This window comes from Mercenaria mercenaria, chromosome 13, assembly GCF_021730395.1.
Source record: "Mercenaria mercenaria strain notata chromosome 13, MADL_Memer_1, whole genome shotgun sequence".
Taxonomy (NCBI): domain Eukaryota; kingdom Metazoa; phylum Mollusca; class Bivalvia; order Venerida; family Veneridae; genus Mercenaria; species Mercenaria mercenaria.
Genome location: NC_069373.1, coordinates 80,492,613 through 80,512,336, shown reverse-complemented (window position 1 = coordinate 80,512,336; position 19,724 = coordinate 80,492,613). Strand labels below are relative to the sequence as shown.

General features: G+C 35.6%; 1 protein-coding gene across 2 annotated transcripts; it reads right to left on the bottom strand.

Annotated features, from left to right (window-relative positions):
- Positions 1–1,774: 1,774 nt before the first annotated feature.
- LOC123529051 (zinc finger Y-chromosomal protein 1-like) lies at positions 1,775–19,685 on the bottom strand. Of its 2 annotated transcripts, none has more exons than XM_045309238.2 (4): positions 19,591–19,685; positions 11,669–13,767; positions 10,344–10,511; positions 1,775–6,838 (listed from the first exon to the last, which is right to left on the bottom strand). In XM_045309238.2, exons 2-4 carry the CDS (start codon positions 13,710–13,712, stop codon positions 5,976–5,978), a joined length of 3,075 nt encoding a protein of 1,024 aa, XP_045165173.2. In that variant the 5' UTR covers positions 13,713–13,767; positions 19,591–19,685; the 3' UTR covers positions 1,775–5,975. The 2 variants fall into 2 exon arrangements, with proteins under 2 accessions (XP_045165173.2, XP_053378427.1); XM_053522452.1 differs by lacking the exon at positions 19,591–19,685 and adding an exon at positions 17,000–17,271.
- Positions 19,686–19,724: the final 39 nt, after the last annotated feature.

The following is a 19,724-nucleotide window of genomic DNA, read 5'->3' as shown; positions in this document are numbered from 1 at the left end:
TATATGGCCTCTAGAGAGGTCACAAGGTTTTTGTATTTTTAGACCTACTGACCTAGTTTTTGAAGGCACGTGACCCAGTTTCGAACTTGACCTAGATATCATCAAGATGAACATTCTGACCAACTTTCATAAAGATCCCATGAAAAATGTGACCTCTAGAGTGGTCACAAGCAAAAGTTTACGGACGGACGCACGGACGGACGGACGACGGACACCGCGCGATCACAAAAGCTCACCTTGTCACTTTGTGACAGGTGAGCTAAAAATGGATGTTCATAATAAAACAGTAATGGAAACAAGGTTCGAACAACTTTTTTAATACCTTTAACTCTTCAACACCTGTTTCTGAGCAGAAGTAGGAAATGTTCATAAATTCTAACAAAGAAATCAAGGATATTGGGCAAATTCAATTATCATGATACTTTAATACTGTAAATTTGATTGAAACTGACTTATACTTCGAACCTAAGCGAAGTAAGAAAATCAAAGGTGTTTTCAATTCACTAAGATATCTTAGGCTTAAGTCTTGATGAGGTTAAAACTGCATCTCTCCTTATAATCTAAGTTATCTGTAAATGTGAAAAAGGGAAAAATTTCTTTGACAAACTATTTTTACAAGATCTCCAAGTTTATCTGTAAAATTAAATTGATTCAAGACTTCTTTAACATTCAGAAGGTTCCCGTAAATACAATTATATATCATATCAAGATACACTTACAATGATATACTTGGTTCTTGCAAAATAAGGCAACTGTTCTTGCAAAATCCCTCTGTTGGTGTGAACCAAATAGTAGTTTAGCAGGCTTTAGTTGTATTTTACACAGCTGAATAAGCAAGTATTTACCAAAATTTAATCTTCTGGGCACTACAATTTGTGGTCTGGCCAAAATGGCTGTTTTGTGGGAGACTTTTTAAGGCACGTGACCCAGTTTCAAACTTGACCTAGATATCATCAAGGTGAACATTCTGACCAATTTTTATGGAGATCCATTCACAAGTATGGCCTCTAGAGAGGTCACAAGGTTTTTCTATTTTTAGACCTACTGACCTAGTTTTTGACCGCACATGACCCTGTTTCGACCCTGAACTAGATATCATCAAGATGAACATTCAGAACAACTTTCATACAGATCCCATGAAAAATATGGCCTTTAGAGAGGTCACAAGGTTTTTCTATTATTTGACCTACTGACCTAGTTTTTGATGGCACGTGACCCACTTTCGAAACTGATCTACATATCATCAAGATGAACATTCAGACCAACTTTCATACAGATCCCATGAAAAAAATGGCCTCTAGAGAGGTCACAAGGTTTTTCTGTTATTTGACCTACTGACCTAGTTTTTGACGGCACGTGACCCACTTTCGAACTTGACCTAGATATCATCAACGTGAACATTCTGACCAATTTTCATGAAGATCTCATGAAATATATGGCCTCTAGAGAGGTCACAAGGTTTTTCTATTTTTAGACCTACTGACCTAGTTTTTGAAGGCACATGACCCAGTTTCGAACTTGACCTAGATATCATCAACGTGAACATTCTGACCAATTTTCATGAAGATCTCATGAAATATATGGCCTCTAGAGAGGTCACAAGGTTTTTCTATTTTTAGACCTACTGACCTAGTTTTTGAAGGCACATGACCCAGTTTCGAACTTGACCTAGATATCATCAAGATGAACATTCAGACCAACTTTCATACAGATCCCATGAAAAATGTGGCCTTTAGAGAGGTCACAAGGTTTTTATATTATTTGACCTACTGACCTAGTTTTTGATGGCACGTGACCCAGTTTCGAACTTGACCTAGATATCATCAAGATGAAGGTTCTGACCAATTTTCATGAAGATCTTGTGAAATATATGGCCTCTACAGAGGTCACAAGGTTTTTCTATTTTTAGACCTACTGACCTAGTTTTTGATGGCACGTAACCCAGTTTCGAACTTGACCTAGATATCATCAAGGTGAACATTCTGACCAATTTTCATGAAGATCTTGTGAAATATATGGCCTCTAGAGAGGTCACAAGGTTTTTGTATTTTTAGACCTACTGACCTAGTTTTTGAAGGCACGTGACCCAGTTTCGAACTTGACCTAGATATCATCAAGATGAACATTCTGACCAACTTTCATAAAGATCCCATGAAAAATGTGACCTCTAGAGTGGTCACAAGCAAAAGTTTACGGACGGACGCACGGACGGACGGACGACGGACACCGCGCGATCACAAAAGCTCACCTTGTCACTTTGTGACAGGTGAGCTAAAAATGAATGTTCATAATAAAACAGTAATGGAAACAAGGTTGGAACAACTTTTTAATACCTTTAACTCTTCAACACCTGTTTCTGAGCAGAAGTAGGAAATGTTCATAAATTCTAACAAAGAAATCAAGGATATTGGGCAAATTCAATTATCATGATACTTTAATACTGTAAATTTGATTGAAACTGACTTATACTTCGAACCTAAGCGAAGTAAGAAAATCAAAGGTGTTTTCAATTCACTAAGATATCTTAGGCTTAAGTCTTGATGAGGTTAAAACTGCATCTCTCCTTATAATCTAAGTTATCTGTAAATGTGAAAAAGGGACAAAATTTCTTTGACAAACTATTTTTACAAGATCTCCAAGTTTATCTGTAAAATTAAATTGATTCAAGACTTCTTTAACATTCAGAAGGTTCCCGTAAATACAATTATATATCATATCAAGATACACTTACAATGATATACTTGGTTCTTGCAAAATAAGGAAACTGTTCTTGCAAAATCCCTCTGTTGGTGTGAACCAAATAGTAGTTTAGCAGGCTTTAGTTGTATTTTACACAGCTGAATAAGCAAGTATTTACCAAAATTTAATCTTCTGGGCACTACAATTTGTGGTCTGGCCAAAATGGCTGTTTTGTGGGGGCTTCAATTTTTAGATTTTAAATTTTATTGATAAATTTAATGTAAAGTGTACTGGTTAAAATACTGTCATCCGTTATCTTCAATAATTTCAGCATAATAAAGAAAAAATTCTCTCAATCATCTCTAAATTAGTGAATTTTCAAAATGTTAACACCAGAACAATGTATTTATAACTGATAATGAAAGATTTAAAACACACACAATTCATGCCCTTTTCCATAAATTTGAGAATGTCTGTATCTTTAAAGTGGGAAAAATTGCAACAAACAGATAATTTAAGAAAATTTGTGGAATGGCATTTTAATAATTGTTCAAAAATAAGTTACTGCTTTTTACTTAATCTAAAAACACATGGAATCTTAATATGATGTAGCAAAACAACTGAAAAACAGTAAAATCCCATAAATAGAACAGTCATTTGGGAAATTTTCATTCAAAATTGTTTTGTCAACTAATGGATTTGTTCTAAACTTAACCAACTGATTATTTTATTTTATGCTAACTAATGAAATACTGTATTCTATCAGTTAAATATTTTTATATCTCATCACTAACAGTGAAAAAATATGAAATCAATATTTTCACACTGTGAGAGGTATAGCTCCGCCCCCTCATACACTGTGTATGAATTTTATATTATTTGCTTAAAACAGGATGAAAATTGTAGTCACACTTTGTTCTTGTAGTATATTTCTCGATTCAAATTATTTTACTTAGTGAGAATTTCATAACATTATGCAGCAAAATATAAAATAAAATGGAACTTTATGTTGTGTGCGTCTTTCTAACGTCACATGTCTGACGTCATATCTGTTTACGCGCGTCTGTTTCCTGCACTGAGATTAAAAACTGTTGCAAAATGCACATCTCAACGTAACTGAGCATAAAATAAAAAGAAAAATTTGTTTGTTTTTCGTGAATATTGAATATATCTCACCTCGAAGTGAGAAAATATGCGAGACAGCATTATTTTAGCATAAATTAAATAAACATATTTTGGTTAAGAAATAATGTAGGGATAACCCATGTTTTTTCATGTTATAATGATCTTTCGGGATTCTGAAGATGTTATAACATGAAATGAACATGCGCTAACGCTATTCTAGCATAAAATGCGAAAAAACTAATAAATGAATACATTATCCCTCAACGTCATTAAATTTCCATGAAATGGGCAGGAATTTTGGAGTTGTTTTTTCACATTGATGTCATTTCCATTTGAATTATCCATTTTGGGGCCATAATACATTTTCGCTTTGCCACAGAACGTGCATAATATAATATAACAAGAGCTGTTGGAGGACAGCAACGCTCGACTATTCAACAGCCTTGTCGACTGAATGAATACGAAAGTCGAAAAAGGGGCATAATTTAAAAAAAGCAAAATAGGGTTATGGAACCTGCATAGTGCTTATCAGCTCATGACAGTGGACAAGTGTGTGAAGTTTCAATCCATTCCCATTAGAGGGTACTGAGATACCAGCTTACATATAAGAATTTAACCCAAAACTCCTAAGTTTAAAAAGGTGCATAATTTTGTAAAATGCAAAGTTGAGTTATTGACCCTTTGCACTGCATGTCATATCATGACAGTGAACAAGTGTGTGAAGTTTCAATCCTTTCCCATTAGTGGATACTGAGATACCAGCTTACATACAAAACCTTAACCAAAAAATTCTAAGTCGAAAAAGGGGCATAATTTTGTAAAAAAGCAAAATAGAGTTATGGAACCTGCTTTGTGCATGTCAGATCATGACAGTGAACAAGTGTGTGAAGTTTCAATCCATTCCAATTAGTGAGTACTGAGATACCAGCTTACATACAAAACCTTAACCAAAAAATTCTAAGTCGAAAAAGGGGCATAATTTTGTAAAAAAGCAAAATAGAGTTATGGACCTGTGCAATGTAAGTCAGTTTATCACAGTGAATAAGTGTGTGAAGTTTCAATCCATCCCACAAGTGGTTACTGAGATACCAGCTTACATACAAAACCTTAACCAAAAATTTCTAAGTCGAAAAAGGGGCATAATTTTGTAAAAAAGCAAAATAGAGTTATGGGACATGTGCAGTGTAAGTCAGTTTATCACAGTGAATAAGTGTGTGAAGTTTCAATCCATTCCCACAAGTGGTTACTGAGATACCAGCTTACATACAAAACCTTAACCAAAAATTTCTAAGTCGAAAAAGGGGCATAATTTTGTAAAAAAGCAGAATAGAGTTATGGGACCTGTGCAATGTAAGTCAGTTTATCACAGTGAATAAGTGTGTGAAGTTTCAATCCATTCCCACATGTGGTTGCTGAGATACCAGCTTACATACAAAACTTAACCAAATCGGGACGCGGACGCCGACGCATGGGCGAGTCCAATAGCTCTACTATTCTATGAATAGTCGAGCTAAAAAGGTGTTATAACAGCATGTGAGCGCGTGCATCATTCTCTCTGTTAATATACGATTTCTCTCTTGTTAAAACACACCCAAAAAGTGACAAGAACAGCAGTTTTATGCTAGAATATGAATATAAGCACTAATGTTTATAAGTACTTATTGTCTATCTTGGTTGCGCAACCAGGACAGATTGAAAATAGATGAATTCCGAAGCTACATGCTGTTTTAAAACTTGCATTTGTTTCGAGTTATTGAAATATTCCAATATTTATCAAATACAAAATGTAAAACTAGAAATTATATTGAAATCAATAGAAATAGTATACTCTTTAAATACTTTTATATTAAAGGGAGGTAATTTCAAAATTTCATAAAATACACATTTCCAATAGGGATCTAACTCTATGTAACATGTCTAAAGTTTTGTTCCTTAGGTAAATTTCAAAAAGAACATACAAAATCTGAAAAATGTCATAAAATGCTCAAATCTGATTGACCACCTTTAAAGTGTTAATGACAGGAAGTAAGGACAGCCTCTGATTATCAGCAGTCTGTTATAATAGCATTTTATGCTCAAATTAGATATGAGAATGCATTCTCTTATAAATAAAGTATGTTCAATAAAAATAATTTCGCTAAGAAAATGTACTACTCGGTTTAAATTGGTGTCTAAAACAAAGCCATGAATGCACTGAGGCCCCCATATTCTTGTTGTGTTGCTGTCCCGGCAGGTGTTTGTATAATTGTGTAAGTCTGTGAATTTTGATCTGTTGTTTCTGCTCCAGACGACACTATAGAACCATTCACAACTGAATTAATATGATCCGGACTCGACACTATATTTAGGCAAGGAACACTAGAAGAAATGACAGTCACTGCTTGATTTTGCAGTGAAGCTTCGCTGTTGACGATAGGACTTGCAGCTTGTACCACAATATTAGACGTGTCTAATGCCTTAGCAACGCTAATTGACCCATTAATTTGATCTATTGTTAAAATTTGTTGCATAGGTTCGCCAGTTCCTAATTGCTCTCTAAGAACACAATAGTCGCCTTCCGTGTTAAGCAGAGGTTCTGTATCGCCTTCCTGAATTGGCGAGTCTTGTGAATCCTGAGCTAACGAGTAGCTACCATGATCCCATTTCACCATGAGTGGCGTATTCACCTCCAAACTCTCGTCCTCTTTAATAATACTATCATTATCATTTGCAGCAGACTTCTTTGATTTACTTGTACTGATCATTTTTGCTTTCTTTACAGGTTTTAGGGCTGCAGCACCACTATGGTGCTTTTTAATATGATCTTTCAATTTATCTTTCCTTGTTGTTGAGTATTCACATTTTTCACACTGCAGTCTGCTGTCTGTATGAAGTTTTTCATGACGGACCAAATGGCTTCGTTCTATGAACGTTTTCCCACATACCTCACAGACATGAGCGCGAATACCAAGATGAGCACGCATATGCGCCTTTAGCTGGCTTCGTTTCGGAGTGAAGTAGGAACAGTTTGGGAACTGGCACTTGAAAACTTCCCCTGTAACGTAACAAAAAGAAAAGACCACATTTATAAATGATAGAAACACTTTTATTTAACCCTTACCCTGCTAAATTTCTATTATTAACTTGTCCATCTTTCAATTTGGACAGTACCATTAACTGTTAAAAGGTGTGCTTACCAAAAAGATACTGACTGAATGGCAAACAGTGCAGACCATGATCAGACTGCACGTATGTGCAGGCTGATCTTAGTCTGCACTGGTTGCGAAGGCAGAATCACTTGCCACCAGCAGGCTAAGTGCTAACAGGAACCATGCATACCATAAAATCTGATATTTTTGCAAGGCTAAATTTACCACTAGAGTAGTTTGGTGCAGTAGAATATTCACAATTTGTATAGATCTATTCATAACAACAATAGCATGTTCACGATGTTTGTTCTTTCGCTAATATGGACAGTTAGCAAATATAATGAAAACAAGAGCTCCGCCAAGCGGGGCATTATACGCCCAAAGGGTTATTTCAGAGGAGGATGGGAGCAAAATTTAAAGAACTTGACTGCTGAAGCCCAAAGGACAGGAAAAACAAAGGGTAGAAATTCAAAAAAATAATTCTAAGTTGACAGAAAAAAAAATCTAATATGTCAAAAAAAACCACCTAAAACTTGGAGGTACCATCCATGTTGTACTACAGAAAAGTGGTTTCATTTTTTCCTTACGGCCAATAATAAAAAAGTTACAAAATAAGCTATTTATAGTAACATAAAAGGGAAGTAAGTGAACAAAAAAGGATCTGCCAAATAAAAACAAGAGCATCGCAATGCAGAGCAATATACACACAAAACAAAGTCATATGACCTTTGACCCCTAAGTGTGACCTTGACCTTGAAGTGAGCCATCCGAAACATGCGCTCTGCACGTCGTCTCGATGTGGTGAACATTTGTGCCAAGTTTCTTTAAAATCCTTCAAGCAGTTCAAGAGTTACAGAGCGGACACGAAACAAAGTCATATGACCTTTGACCCCTAAGTGTGACCTTGACCTTGAAGCGAGCCATCCGAAACATGCGCTTTGCATGTCGTCTCTCAATGTGGTGAACATTTGTGCCAAGTGGCTTTGAAATACTTCAAGGGGTTCAAGAGTGGACACGAAATTGCTAACGGACGGACAGACGGACACCGGCGTCATAACATAATACGTCCCTTCGGGCACATAAATCCCTCACAACCATGACAACATTTCCTGATTTTTAACAATATACTATTCCCATTCATTAGACATAGTCTTCTGGAATATATGCTGTACCTGTAATAAGCAGGACTGGGTATACATATTGCTATCTCATGACAAAGCATAATGCTGTTTTAATATTACACAGAACTGACAAATGACAAAAATAAGTTTTTTAAACAGTGATCAATACTGACCCTGAAACAAAATTTAAGGCTTTGTATTGTGGACAATTATCAGAAAATCATGTCAAAACTAAGCCTTACAATTTTGTGTTACAGTTTGTGTTAGGACATCACCTTTGTTCAATTCACTTTCATTCCTTTTTTAAAAGTGATAGTAAAAATTCAATGCTAGATAAAATGACACCTTTTCAAAGCATTCTTCGAGACAAGACTAATTATAGAGCAACAGTTAATTTCAGGAAAGTAAAATATGCTCGGAGAATATTTATTCTTTTTAGTGCAAGACCAAAATTATCTTTCACATCATCCTATGTAGTTCTATCACTGTGGGTAATCACATGATCAAAATAATCTCTAAACGAAAATAAATTTATGAATAATGTTGGATAATATTAAAGAATCTTTTGCTGTAAATCTAAGATACAGCCTATCATACACCAACATACATGTATCCTAAAACTACATATATATTGTCAACTCCATGTTAATTTAACAATTTTCATTAGTCATATGATAGGCTATGTAAATTTCATATCTTATCATGACAGGAAATTTATTCATGTTCTTCAAAATAAAACTTTGGTTTAGAGATTATTTTGATCATGTGATTCCCCACAGTGTCTATGAAATTTACAGAATTCAATGAATAAATGGGGAAAAAAATCTTACTGCTCCAAGTCTTATACAGGACAATTAGTTTATCAGCACATAATCTACTGCTAACATTTGCTATATTTTAGTTGATCATTTAAGGCAGAAACTTTAGGACATAGGGTGTTTTTCCAGGTTTCAATGGTCAAGAAAGACTCCAGATACCAGGGTTTCAGAAATCCCATGTCCGGAGCCCGAGGGCTACCAGAAAATTCTGTCGGGCTACTAAATTTTTTCAGAGCGTGCCCGCCGGGCTACCTTGAAACTCCGTATCGAGTAGCCTGGAAATCAATACTTGAGTCTTCAAATATAATTTTGATAGTTGTCTATAATACCCTTGTTTATCAAGAGATACACCCCGAGGCTTTAATTATCTTACCACCTACTGTCACAATGAGCAAACAATTAACCGTTTAATCGTACCCACAGGCAAATGTTTACAAAAACATGTGCACGAGTGATTTTAGACTGATTCAATAACATCAAAGTCGCTGATTGGTATTGTTTAAAACAATATGCAAACCAGTCTTAAAACTACGTCATTTTAGCGCCACCTGCCAAAGTGTACTTTCAGTTTCGCTGACCTCAATATTTATGAAGCGATCAGAAAGAACAGATATTTGATATTGAGGCAGTTTAGTGCCTACACTGATTGTTTATGCTTTTCAGTTTAAATACTTGCCTATCATGCAATCAAAATCGACCATGATTTAGCAAAATATCAGAAATTATACAGAATTTTGGACAAACATAAATTCGGATAAGTGAATACTCAGTGCCAAGAAACTGAGAGACGTTATATACACGGTTCTAGTCCGTTTATTAAACCAGAAAGATGTTTAGAATCAGACAGAATCAGCTTTAAATAATTTTGAGATAAATTACATTTCATACAGCTCTAAGTTAGTACGTTCTAAGGAATTTGCAAGTTTATAAAAATTGATTTGCATTCCTTTTTCATTGCAATAACTATCAGGAGTACTCCTGATAACATTTCTCAGTTTAAATGCATGTAGTTTTGTCTTTTAAAATGAGAAAAAAGGAGTAATGATAATTGCTATTAAAGAGAACAAAATTTATAACAATGCGCGTATGGCTAAAATTATGAAACCTCTAATAATTTAATCATACCATCCACTGTAGTATAGAAGCACATAGTAAATAAACCGAAATGGCCATTGCCATATAAACTTAAATGTTCGGGCTACCAGATTAAAATTTTGGTAGCCAAATGGGCTACCAATAAATTTGCAGATTTCTGAAACCCTGAGCTACCCTTACTGGCATTATTTCAGTTGCAGGAATGCACATAGGTAGAACCACCTACCTTTCCTAAACCAGTTGGATGGCTTCCTCATGTGACAGAATTCTACATCACAAGCATAGAGGACAAGGGCAAAAGATTTCAAGTCTGTGACCTTAACCACTTGGTGACAGAGTCCCTTATATACAACTTAAAACAGATACATATGTCATACCTGTATGTATGCGTTTATGAGCAATAAGATGTGACTGAAACTTGGTAGAAAATCCACACAGATCACACAGATAGGGCCGCATATCACTGTGCTTCACACTATGCTGACTTAGCGTGTTCTTCGTGGCAAATGAGATTCCACAATCTGGACAGGTATACTCCTTCTTACCTGAAACAACAATACAACAGTACTACTTACCCTGTTACAGCACAAGCATAAAAACCCCCTCCCCACTCCAGTTAGCTCAGTACAAGGGAAGTTCATTGACAAGCCTATAAATCAAGCAAATGCTTGTTTGAGCTCCAAGCAAGGCAAACGGTCTCTGTTGACAACTCTGACAACATTGCTTGAACAAGTCAATTGCCTTCCACTTCTGATTCATTCAAGGAAATTGCCATTTACTTGTATGGAATGGGTAAATATAAGTAAAGACTGAAAGAACAATGATCAGGTAAACTGACCGCTGTAACATTTTATACTGAATACTAGTAGTAATGAAATAGTTTCAAATGCAAATCAAGACAAACAGAATTTTAAACTGAGCAAACATTGTAAGATGTGGGCGCATAATGTTGCAAATGACTGATAAAATCAAATTAATGCACTAAACAATCAATCACTATTAAGGGCAACCTGAAGATCAACTACAGGGATCTTAAATGCCTGCCTATATAAGACTATGTTTTTCCAACCTAAGGGATAGCATGGAATGGAAAAAACCTGTCTTTTTCAGGCAGACATGTTAGATAATTTTTCTTGCTTATTGTTAATATCACTGAAACATTTTCAACAATATTGTAAACTAAAAATCACTCATACAGTTTCTGATGTCCTATCTTGACATCACTTTGTGAACATACATAATGTACAGGTTGTATTTTCTCTAAAGAAAAGATAAGGTGACCTTTTATCCAGACAACCGAGTCTTTCCCGACTACGACCTAATAGGCAAGAAAAAAACATGTATGTAACACCGTATGAGTGATTCAGGATTATAACTTTTAAAGGATGCATATAAATCCATGCTATACATCCATAATGTTATACACTATAAGTCCGAGAATGGCTAAAATCATTAAAATAATACAGATTCTATCAAATTTGGCAAATAAACTCATCTAGCAACACAAAAAATTACTGCAAAAGGTTTTTCAAAATTGACAAGATTAAGAAAAACTCTATTGATGATTATGGGTCCTGAAAAGTGATAACTGTTCTTTTGATAATGATTTTTTTTGTTAACATTATAAATATTTAAACTTAATGCAAGAGATGTAACAAAAAGTTTGCTCAAACCCCTTAATGAGACATTTAGAAATATTTACCTAAATGAACCTTCTTATGGGCAATGAGTGTGTTGTTGGTTCTAAATCTCATACCACAGTGACAGGTATATGGCCTTTCATCAGAATGCACCGCCCTGTGTGTTAACATTGGCTGTATCTTCTCTGAACTGTATGTACATCTTGGATAATCACAGTTGAAAGGTGGTCCTGGAAAATGTTCTTTCATGTGTTTGTTATATTTTCTCACTTCTTTACTTTCAAATTGACACAGATTACATCTCAGATCAAACGAAGCCTCATGTGCAGTTTTTATATGTTTCTCCATTCTTGTTGGGAATTTTGTCATATACGCACAATCATCGTATTTGCATCCCATGACTTTAACATTTGCATCTGATGCTCTTTTTCTCTTTCCCCTTTTCAAACCTCTCCCAGATTGTCTCCCTTTGACCCTACTCCTCTCTATCTTCTTCTTCCCCTCATTTTCTTCATCATCATCTTCACTTAAACTCTCCTCTGATTCTTCAGAGGTAATTTCTTCTTCTTCAAACTTTGCTTTGGTTTCTACTTCAAACACTTCTGCTTCTACTTTCTGAACAATTTTCTCAGAACTTTCTTCTACTTCAAACTCTTCACTATCTCTTTTCACAGCTGAACTTTCAAAGTCATTTTCATCATTAAAATCTTTATAAAATCCAGTAGCTTTTTTTCTACTTGTCTGACGACTTGACCTTCTTGTGGTTTTCTTGTCAGTTTTTTTTGGAGTTTTTTCTTCCTTCAGATCTACTAATGTTTCAGTAATTTCTTCTTGGTGCTCCTTTAAAATTAGTCTTTCTTTTTCCTTTTGGTTTATCTCATGGATCTCTGCTTCGATAAAATCTCCTAATGTTTCAAATTGCTCATACTTACTACTTTCACTGACTACAGGTTGTTCTTCAATGAGTGTTGACTGTTCTTCAACTGGTTGAACTTCTTTTTCAGACTCTTCAAAGTGGAGACTGTTTACATCTGTATTAACTGCAGTTTCTTTAAGATTGCATGGAAGCTGCGAGGTGTCAGTATTTATAGCAGAATCTTTCAGAAAAGGCCTAAATTTAACGGATATTGTAACTGGGTTAAACTGCTCGGTGTCAACTTTCAACAGATTTGTGTGTACCACTTCTTTCAAAATGGCGGAATGATTTTGTCTCAGCTGCGGAAACACTTCCTTATAAGGACCTAATGGGATTCCAGCACTAAACAATGTCTGTAGCAGTAAATAGAGACTAGATTCATGGGTAGTGAAGAAATTCTCTGTTCTGTTGATCTCCAAGAGAAAATCGTTGGCAACAGTGGACCAGTCAATATGCCCAAGAAGGACTACAAGATATTTTTCACGTTCCTGAACATCATATCCCACCCAACTTATGATCAGGAACAACTTAATCTCTGGTTTAATCTTCTTCATCCAACCTTCTGATAAAAACGTGTTGAATTTTTCCGCTTTCAGTGAAAGGAACTCTCCTTGCTTAACAGCATCAGACAAGTTTAGCTGCAAGAATCCGACAATATATTCTTCTAAAGTCTCCAGTTTGAACTTTCTGCTCAGAAAATATGTACTGACAAAATTTCCCAAGTGGAGATTGCATCTTAGAAATTCCTCACAGTAATTTTTCAGTGTTTCGATTTGAAAACTAACTGCTAAATGGAGAAGCTGTAGAAAATTTGTTTCTCTCGGTGCAACATAACCATTGTACATAAAGTCAAGTAGATCTGAGAACACCTCACTGTTATCATAGTACACTATTATATGATCTTTATACACTTTTGGATCATCACTGTACAATTTTGATCCGAGAACAGGACTCCAAGAGGCTAAGACATTCTTATGGGCTACAAACTGAACTCCCCTCACTTCAAGAATCACATCGCAGAACTTTTTGTTATCTCTCAAATACTTGAGTTTCTCTAGAATGTTGAAGTCTGTTTTCTTTTCAAGGATACTGGCACTGGTACTGGTACTGGCAGGGTTGGTAGGCCGGTCATCCTGAGGCAACATGGCTAGTGCCGTAGAGGAATCATCTACCAGCGAGTATTGACTCATTCTGAATCACAGTAACATGATCCCTATTAGTAATGTTTCCCGCATGTCTGACAGTCTGAAAAGTAGATAAAACACCAATGTGAAAATGTACAGTCAAACCTGTATTAAGCAGCCAGCCAAGGTATTAACATAATCTGTGCATTTAAGATAAGGCAGGTGGCTGCTAACATGTAATTAGACCAAAAAGTCCATTTCAGCTGTATTTACCAATCTGACTGCTCAAGTTGCTCGATCATACATCAGTTTTAAAATAATAAACTTATGTTTTCTTTAGTATTTAAACAAGAGGGCCAATATGGCCTTAGGTCGCTCACCTGAGTAACCCACCATAACAGTGTAAACATGTTTCACCTAGTGATTTCATAGAGACAAATATTCTGATTCTGATCTGAAGCATTTGATTTGACCTAGTGTCCTAGTTTTTGACCCTACATGACCCAGATTAGAAGTCATTCAAGATTTTATGAAAACAAACATTCTGACAGTTTCAGGAAGATTGGAGCAAAAAAAATGGTCTCTAGAGTGTATTCACGCTTTTCCTTTGATTTGACCTAGTGACCTAGTTCTTGACCCCATTTGACCAAGATTTGATATCATACAAGACTTCATGATAACAAATATTCTGAACAAGTTTTATGAAGATAGAATAAACAAGAGCTGTCACAGGAGACAGCGTGCTCGACTATTTCGATGCTGGATAGTGAAACTGGGCACATCTGAGGAAACTAGAGCTGTCACTGGAGTGTTTAATGACTCCAATTGTGGAAGAAGATATTGCACAATAGATGCTCAGTCTGTGTCAAAAATATCAACTTAAAGTAATAAGAGTGGTAAAGATAAAATGTATCAAAACACTATATAAGTATATCCTAAGCAAAAAGGGACATAATTCATTAAATATTGGTGCCAGAGTTGTGCAGCTTGTGTCATATAGTGTGGGTGATGATGTTGAACAACTATTTTAAGTTTGAATCAAATCCATTCAGTAATAACAGAGTGAAAGTGCATCAAAACTTTAACCTAAAATTCTAAGTAAAAAGGGGGAATAATTAATAAAAAAATTGGTGCCAGAGTTATGCACCTTGCGTCATATGGTGTGGGTGATGATGTTGAACAACTATTTTAAGTATGAATCAAATCCATTCAGTAATAACAGAGACAGAGTGAAAGTGCATCAAAACTTTAACCAAAAATTCTAAGTAAAAAGGGGAAATAATTCATGAAAAATTGGTCCCAGAGTTATGCACCTTGCATCATATGATAAGGGTAATGATGTTGAACAATTGTTTAAGTTTGAATCAGATCCATTCAGTAATAACAGAGATAGAGTGAAAGTGCATAAAACTTTAACCTGAAATTCTAAGTAAAAAGGGGAATAATTCATGAAAAATTGTGCCAGAGTTATGCATCTTGTGTCATATGATGTGGGTGATGATGTTGAACAACTATGTTAAGTTTGAATCAAATCAATTCAGTAATAACAGAGGTAGAGTGAAAGTGTACCAAAACTTTAACCTGAAATTCTAAGTAAAAAGGGGGAATAATTCATGAAAAAATGGTGCCAGAGTTATGCATCTTGTGTCATATAATGTGGGTGATGATGCTGAACAACTATTTTAAGTTTGAATCAAATCCATTCAGTAATAACAGAGGTAGAATGAAAGTGTACCAAAACTTTAACCTGAAATTCTAAGTAAAAAGGGGGAATAATTAATGAAAAAATGGTGCCAGAGTTATGCACCTTGTGTCATATGATGTGGGTGATGATGTTGAACAACTATTTTAAGTTTGAATCAAATCCATTCAGTAATAACAGAGATAGAGTGAAAGTGCATCAAAACTTTAACCTGAAAATCTAAGTGAAAAGGGGGGATAATTCGTGAAATATTGGTGCCAGAGTTATGGCCCTTATGTCAGATGATGTGGATGATGATGAGGAATAAGTATTTCAAGTTTGAATCAAATCCATCAAGTAATTACAGAGATATGTTGAAAAAAGAGAAAGTGCACCAAAACTTTAACCAAGGTGGGGACGCGGAAAGACGCCGACGCCGGGGCGAGTAGGATAGCTCTCCTTATACTTCGTATAGTCGAGCTAAAAATGTGCCCCCTAGGGTGTAAACAAGCTTATTCTTTGATTTGACCTGCTGACCTAGTGTTAGGCCCCACATGACCCAGATAAAAAATCATCTGAGATTTCATGCAGACAAACATTCTGACCAAGTTTCATGCACATCAAATGAAAAATGCAGCCCCTATTGCATGTACAAGGTTTTTCTTTGATTTTTTTTTACCCCCAGATGATCCAGATTCGAACTTGGGCTAAGGATCATGAAGATCATCATTTTGACCAAGTTTCATGAAGACAGGGTCATAAACTTGGCCTTTGGAGTGTTATCAAGCTTTTCTACAAGTTAAAGAAGACAGACAGTAATGTGCAAGCATTATGAACCGTTATTACATCAGTTATCATGAATTAGACTCGTCCTCGCGTTTCGGCGGGAATCACGTTATCATTGGGGATTAGTATTTAAATTGTTCATAAACTAGATGCAAAATATCTTAACAGTCAGTATTGACTAATTGACCAATCGACCAGTATTGACCGGTATTGACCACTTCAGGGAGTATTGACCGGGGCAGTTTTAACCGGTTAAAACCGCTGGTTAAAACTGGGGGGCGGTTTTAACCACCCAACATTGCAGACAGACAGATAACATTATTTTCTCCCAAGAAACCTGAAAGTGTTCCCTTAATGGAGTCAGTGGCACAGTGGTAAGCAGGTTGGACTACAACATCAGCAGTCCGGGTTCGATTCCCAGTCGTGGCTGTAATCCCGACTAGTGTTCAGTGCTGGGTGTTTACTTAAACTGGTACTGTTTCCAGCAGTATCGGCCTATAGACTGGATGCTGGGGAGGTAAAAATGATGCCTGCCCTGGGTTCGCCTGGAAATTCAGGTGGGTACTTTCGTCGACTAATAGTGTTAAACAAAAAACTTTACCATTTTTTTAAAAGTTCTTTGGAACAATCAAATTACGTGCCCTAGTACAATGATTTCTTTCTGTTCAAAGGAATACAATAGTCCAACTAATTTGACGTGATCCTTAGGGAAATATCGAGATAATTTTTTCATATGGGCAATATCCTCACTCGCATCAAAGACTCAAAAGACCAAAATAGTTGAAACAATTTCCGATGAAATTTTCATCGCTGCCGACACTTTACATGCTATAGGTTTAAATGCTGATTATTTCACGAATTGGCCATAAATTCAAATAAAACTTACATGTATCAAAAGGGGATTCAATTCCTCATTAATTTATGTAAAAATTATCAAACAATATCCAAAATTACGAATTTTCTGGTGATTTCTTGGTGTATGTACAGTACACGATTAACATTTACCCTGTATACACGCCAATATGCACAAGCGATAAAACCAATAATTTTACATGACTGTGTACTGTGATTCATCCTCCATTATTTTGGTCCTTTAAAGTTTTGACGTTTAGATTGCCAGTCACAAATATAAAACAATCTGAACGTCGAATTATTTTGATTAAGGAATACAACAGATAATGAATTAAGAACAGGCATGGGCCCAGTGTATATTTTTTGTTTAATATAAAAAATCCTTTTTTTTTCACACAAATATACTTTTTATATGTTAGTCAAATGAAAAAAAGATCGATGACAAAAAATCTGGTCACAGCACCATATACATTGAAAAGGTGAACTATGCCAGCGCAACACTATTATCAGGGAAGCTACTCAGCAAACAAATTTTGTAGAACATTCCAAAATCGGAGTTTATACACTTGCTGCTGCTACCTGCATGATCGCACCTTCGAAACATTTAAAGCCTTCCATAAATACTAAACTGACCCCATAAATTGCTTTGAAATACACAGTACAAGTCTCTACGAGCAAAATATTTCAGTTATCCTCGGCAAAGAGCTATAAAAATAAATAGATTGGCAACTTGAAAGGCATATAGAGCAAATCTCGCCGACCTCCCGTGATAAAAAAACGAGATCTCGTTTACCGGAAGTGGCGCTTTCTCCACGCGCCATTTTGTATGCGAAAGCAATTATTCATCGGTAAAATAATTATCACCGTATGACCACGCTTCTTTTGATGGCAAAATAACCGTGTACTTTGTGTCTTAAGACCATTTCAAATTAAACTAATTTTGTTTTAGAAGCTAACATGTATTTTAAATGTAGTTTTAAAGGTACAAATTGTAACTCCATGCTCGTCGATGTTTGTTTTTAGTAAGATAACGCCGAATCACGCTCTGACACGAGCTCACGCGAGATTACAGCCAGTTGCCATTCTGTGTATTTATACTTCTTTGTCCTCGGTGATTTCAGCTGCCAAACGAAGTGATAAAAACCAGGATCACGTCCGCTATCTGGAATGAAATCACCGAGGATAACTGAAATATTTCGTTCGTAGAGACTTGTGCTGTATATTTCAAAGCAATTTATGGGGTCAGTGTAGTATTTATGGAAGGCTTTAAATGTTGGAAGTGGCTATTCTTACGGTCCCGTAGGAATAGCCTCGGAGGCTATTCTTACGGCTCTCCCGTAAGAATAGTGAAAAGCCTGCAGATGTCTATTTCTATGGCAGTTTTGTATTACAATACATAATGGTACTCAAGTCAATCAACTGATATATTTTCAACCGTTTTCGGAAATTACATGTAATCACATTTGGTCATTGTGTTACAAAAAAATGTCAGATCTGAATTGATGCAAACATGATGAAACATTTGCATGTATATACACAAAACATAGGTCAATGATTCTCTAACTGGTTTAGTTGAAAACACTTGGTCAATATTTTTAGTGTTTCTATATCAATAAAGTATGTATTTACATCAGATCTACATCTGTACAACCAACAATCGTTTTCAGATTTATTAAGAAGACAAATTTCAGTTAAATAAGTATTTTACACTTACAATCAATTCGTTGTATTAAAGTGTTTGTTTATGTAACAAAGTGGATAGTCAACTGACATATTTATGAAACCGTAAAAAATGCGTATTCTAGGGCGAAATAGCACTTCCTTTTTTGCCGTCATGAATGTCCTGAAATTATAACTCATTGGAAGATTCTAAGTTGCGAGTGTTCCATACAACTACCGTAGGAAATTATCACCTTTCAATCTTTCATAATTTTATCAGTACCAAGAATTGCAATGTAGCTTTTTCACTATTCTTTACGGAACCTTTATAGACTCCTGGAGACTCAATTTCACTAACGAGACCATAAATAATGCAACTTCATTTGATTGTTTCGAAGGCATCATCAGGGGCAGTAGCAGGTGAATTTAATATCCAAATTTGTGGTTAATAAGTCACTATATGTTCCTGAAGTACTTTGACCCAGTAACTGGCAGTACACTCAGCTCATTGTGTTACCAACTATTTCAATGTTATATGATACTGTGACCAGATTTTTTGTCATCGATCTTTTTTTCATTTGACTAACATATAAAAAGTATATTTGTGTGGAAAAGGGTTAAACAAAAAATAACACTGGACCCGTGCCTGTGGAATTAAGCCATCCTGGTAAGTCAAATCATGAGTAAGGCTACCAGAACTCAAGAAGATTCTACAGGACCAATAAAATATAAAAAAAACAACTTCAAGCTTGTTTACACAAAAAATTGACCTACTTTTTTCTACTTTCGGTTTTACAGAAAAAAAGCATAACAAGTTACAAGGGACGAACTCACGGGAGATAACTTTGAGCTGTCAGTTGTAGGTAGAAGGGCGTTCTTTTTAAACTCTTTGGGATTGTTGATTTTACCAGAAACACATATGTACTTGTGTATCTCATTAGATGAGTAAACTGATGGCTTAGTCACCTTTCTGGAATAATGTACGCAATCGAAGGAAATCTGAAAATTCCTACGTTGAAATGTTCCCCCAAATTTGGAACATCGGAAGTTGTAATGCGCATGTACAGAAAGTAGACTGGTTTTTAGTTTGATTTGTTCTT

Bases quoted from the DNA above. Each gene is read 5' to 3' on its own strand.
- LOC123529051 (XM_045309238.2), bottom strand. From the start codon at position 13,712: ATGAGTCAATACTCGCTGGTAGATGATTCCTCTACGGCACTAGCCATG. The intron at 10,512-11,668 runs GTAAATATTTCT...TTGTTGTTTCAG, and splicing joins CCATAAGAAGGTTCATTTAG to GTAAGAAGGAGTATACCTGT. The intron at 6,839-10,343 runs GTATGACATATG...GTTACGTTACAG, and splicing joins TCATAAACGCATACATACAG to GGGAAGTTTTCAAGTGCCAG.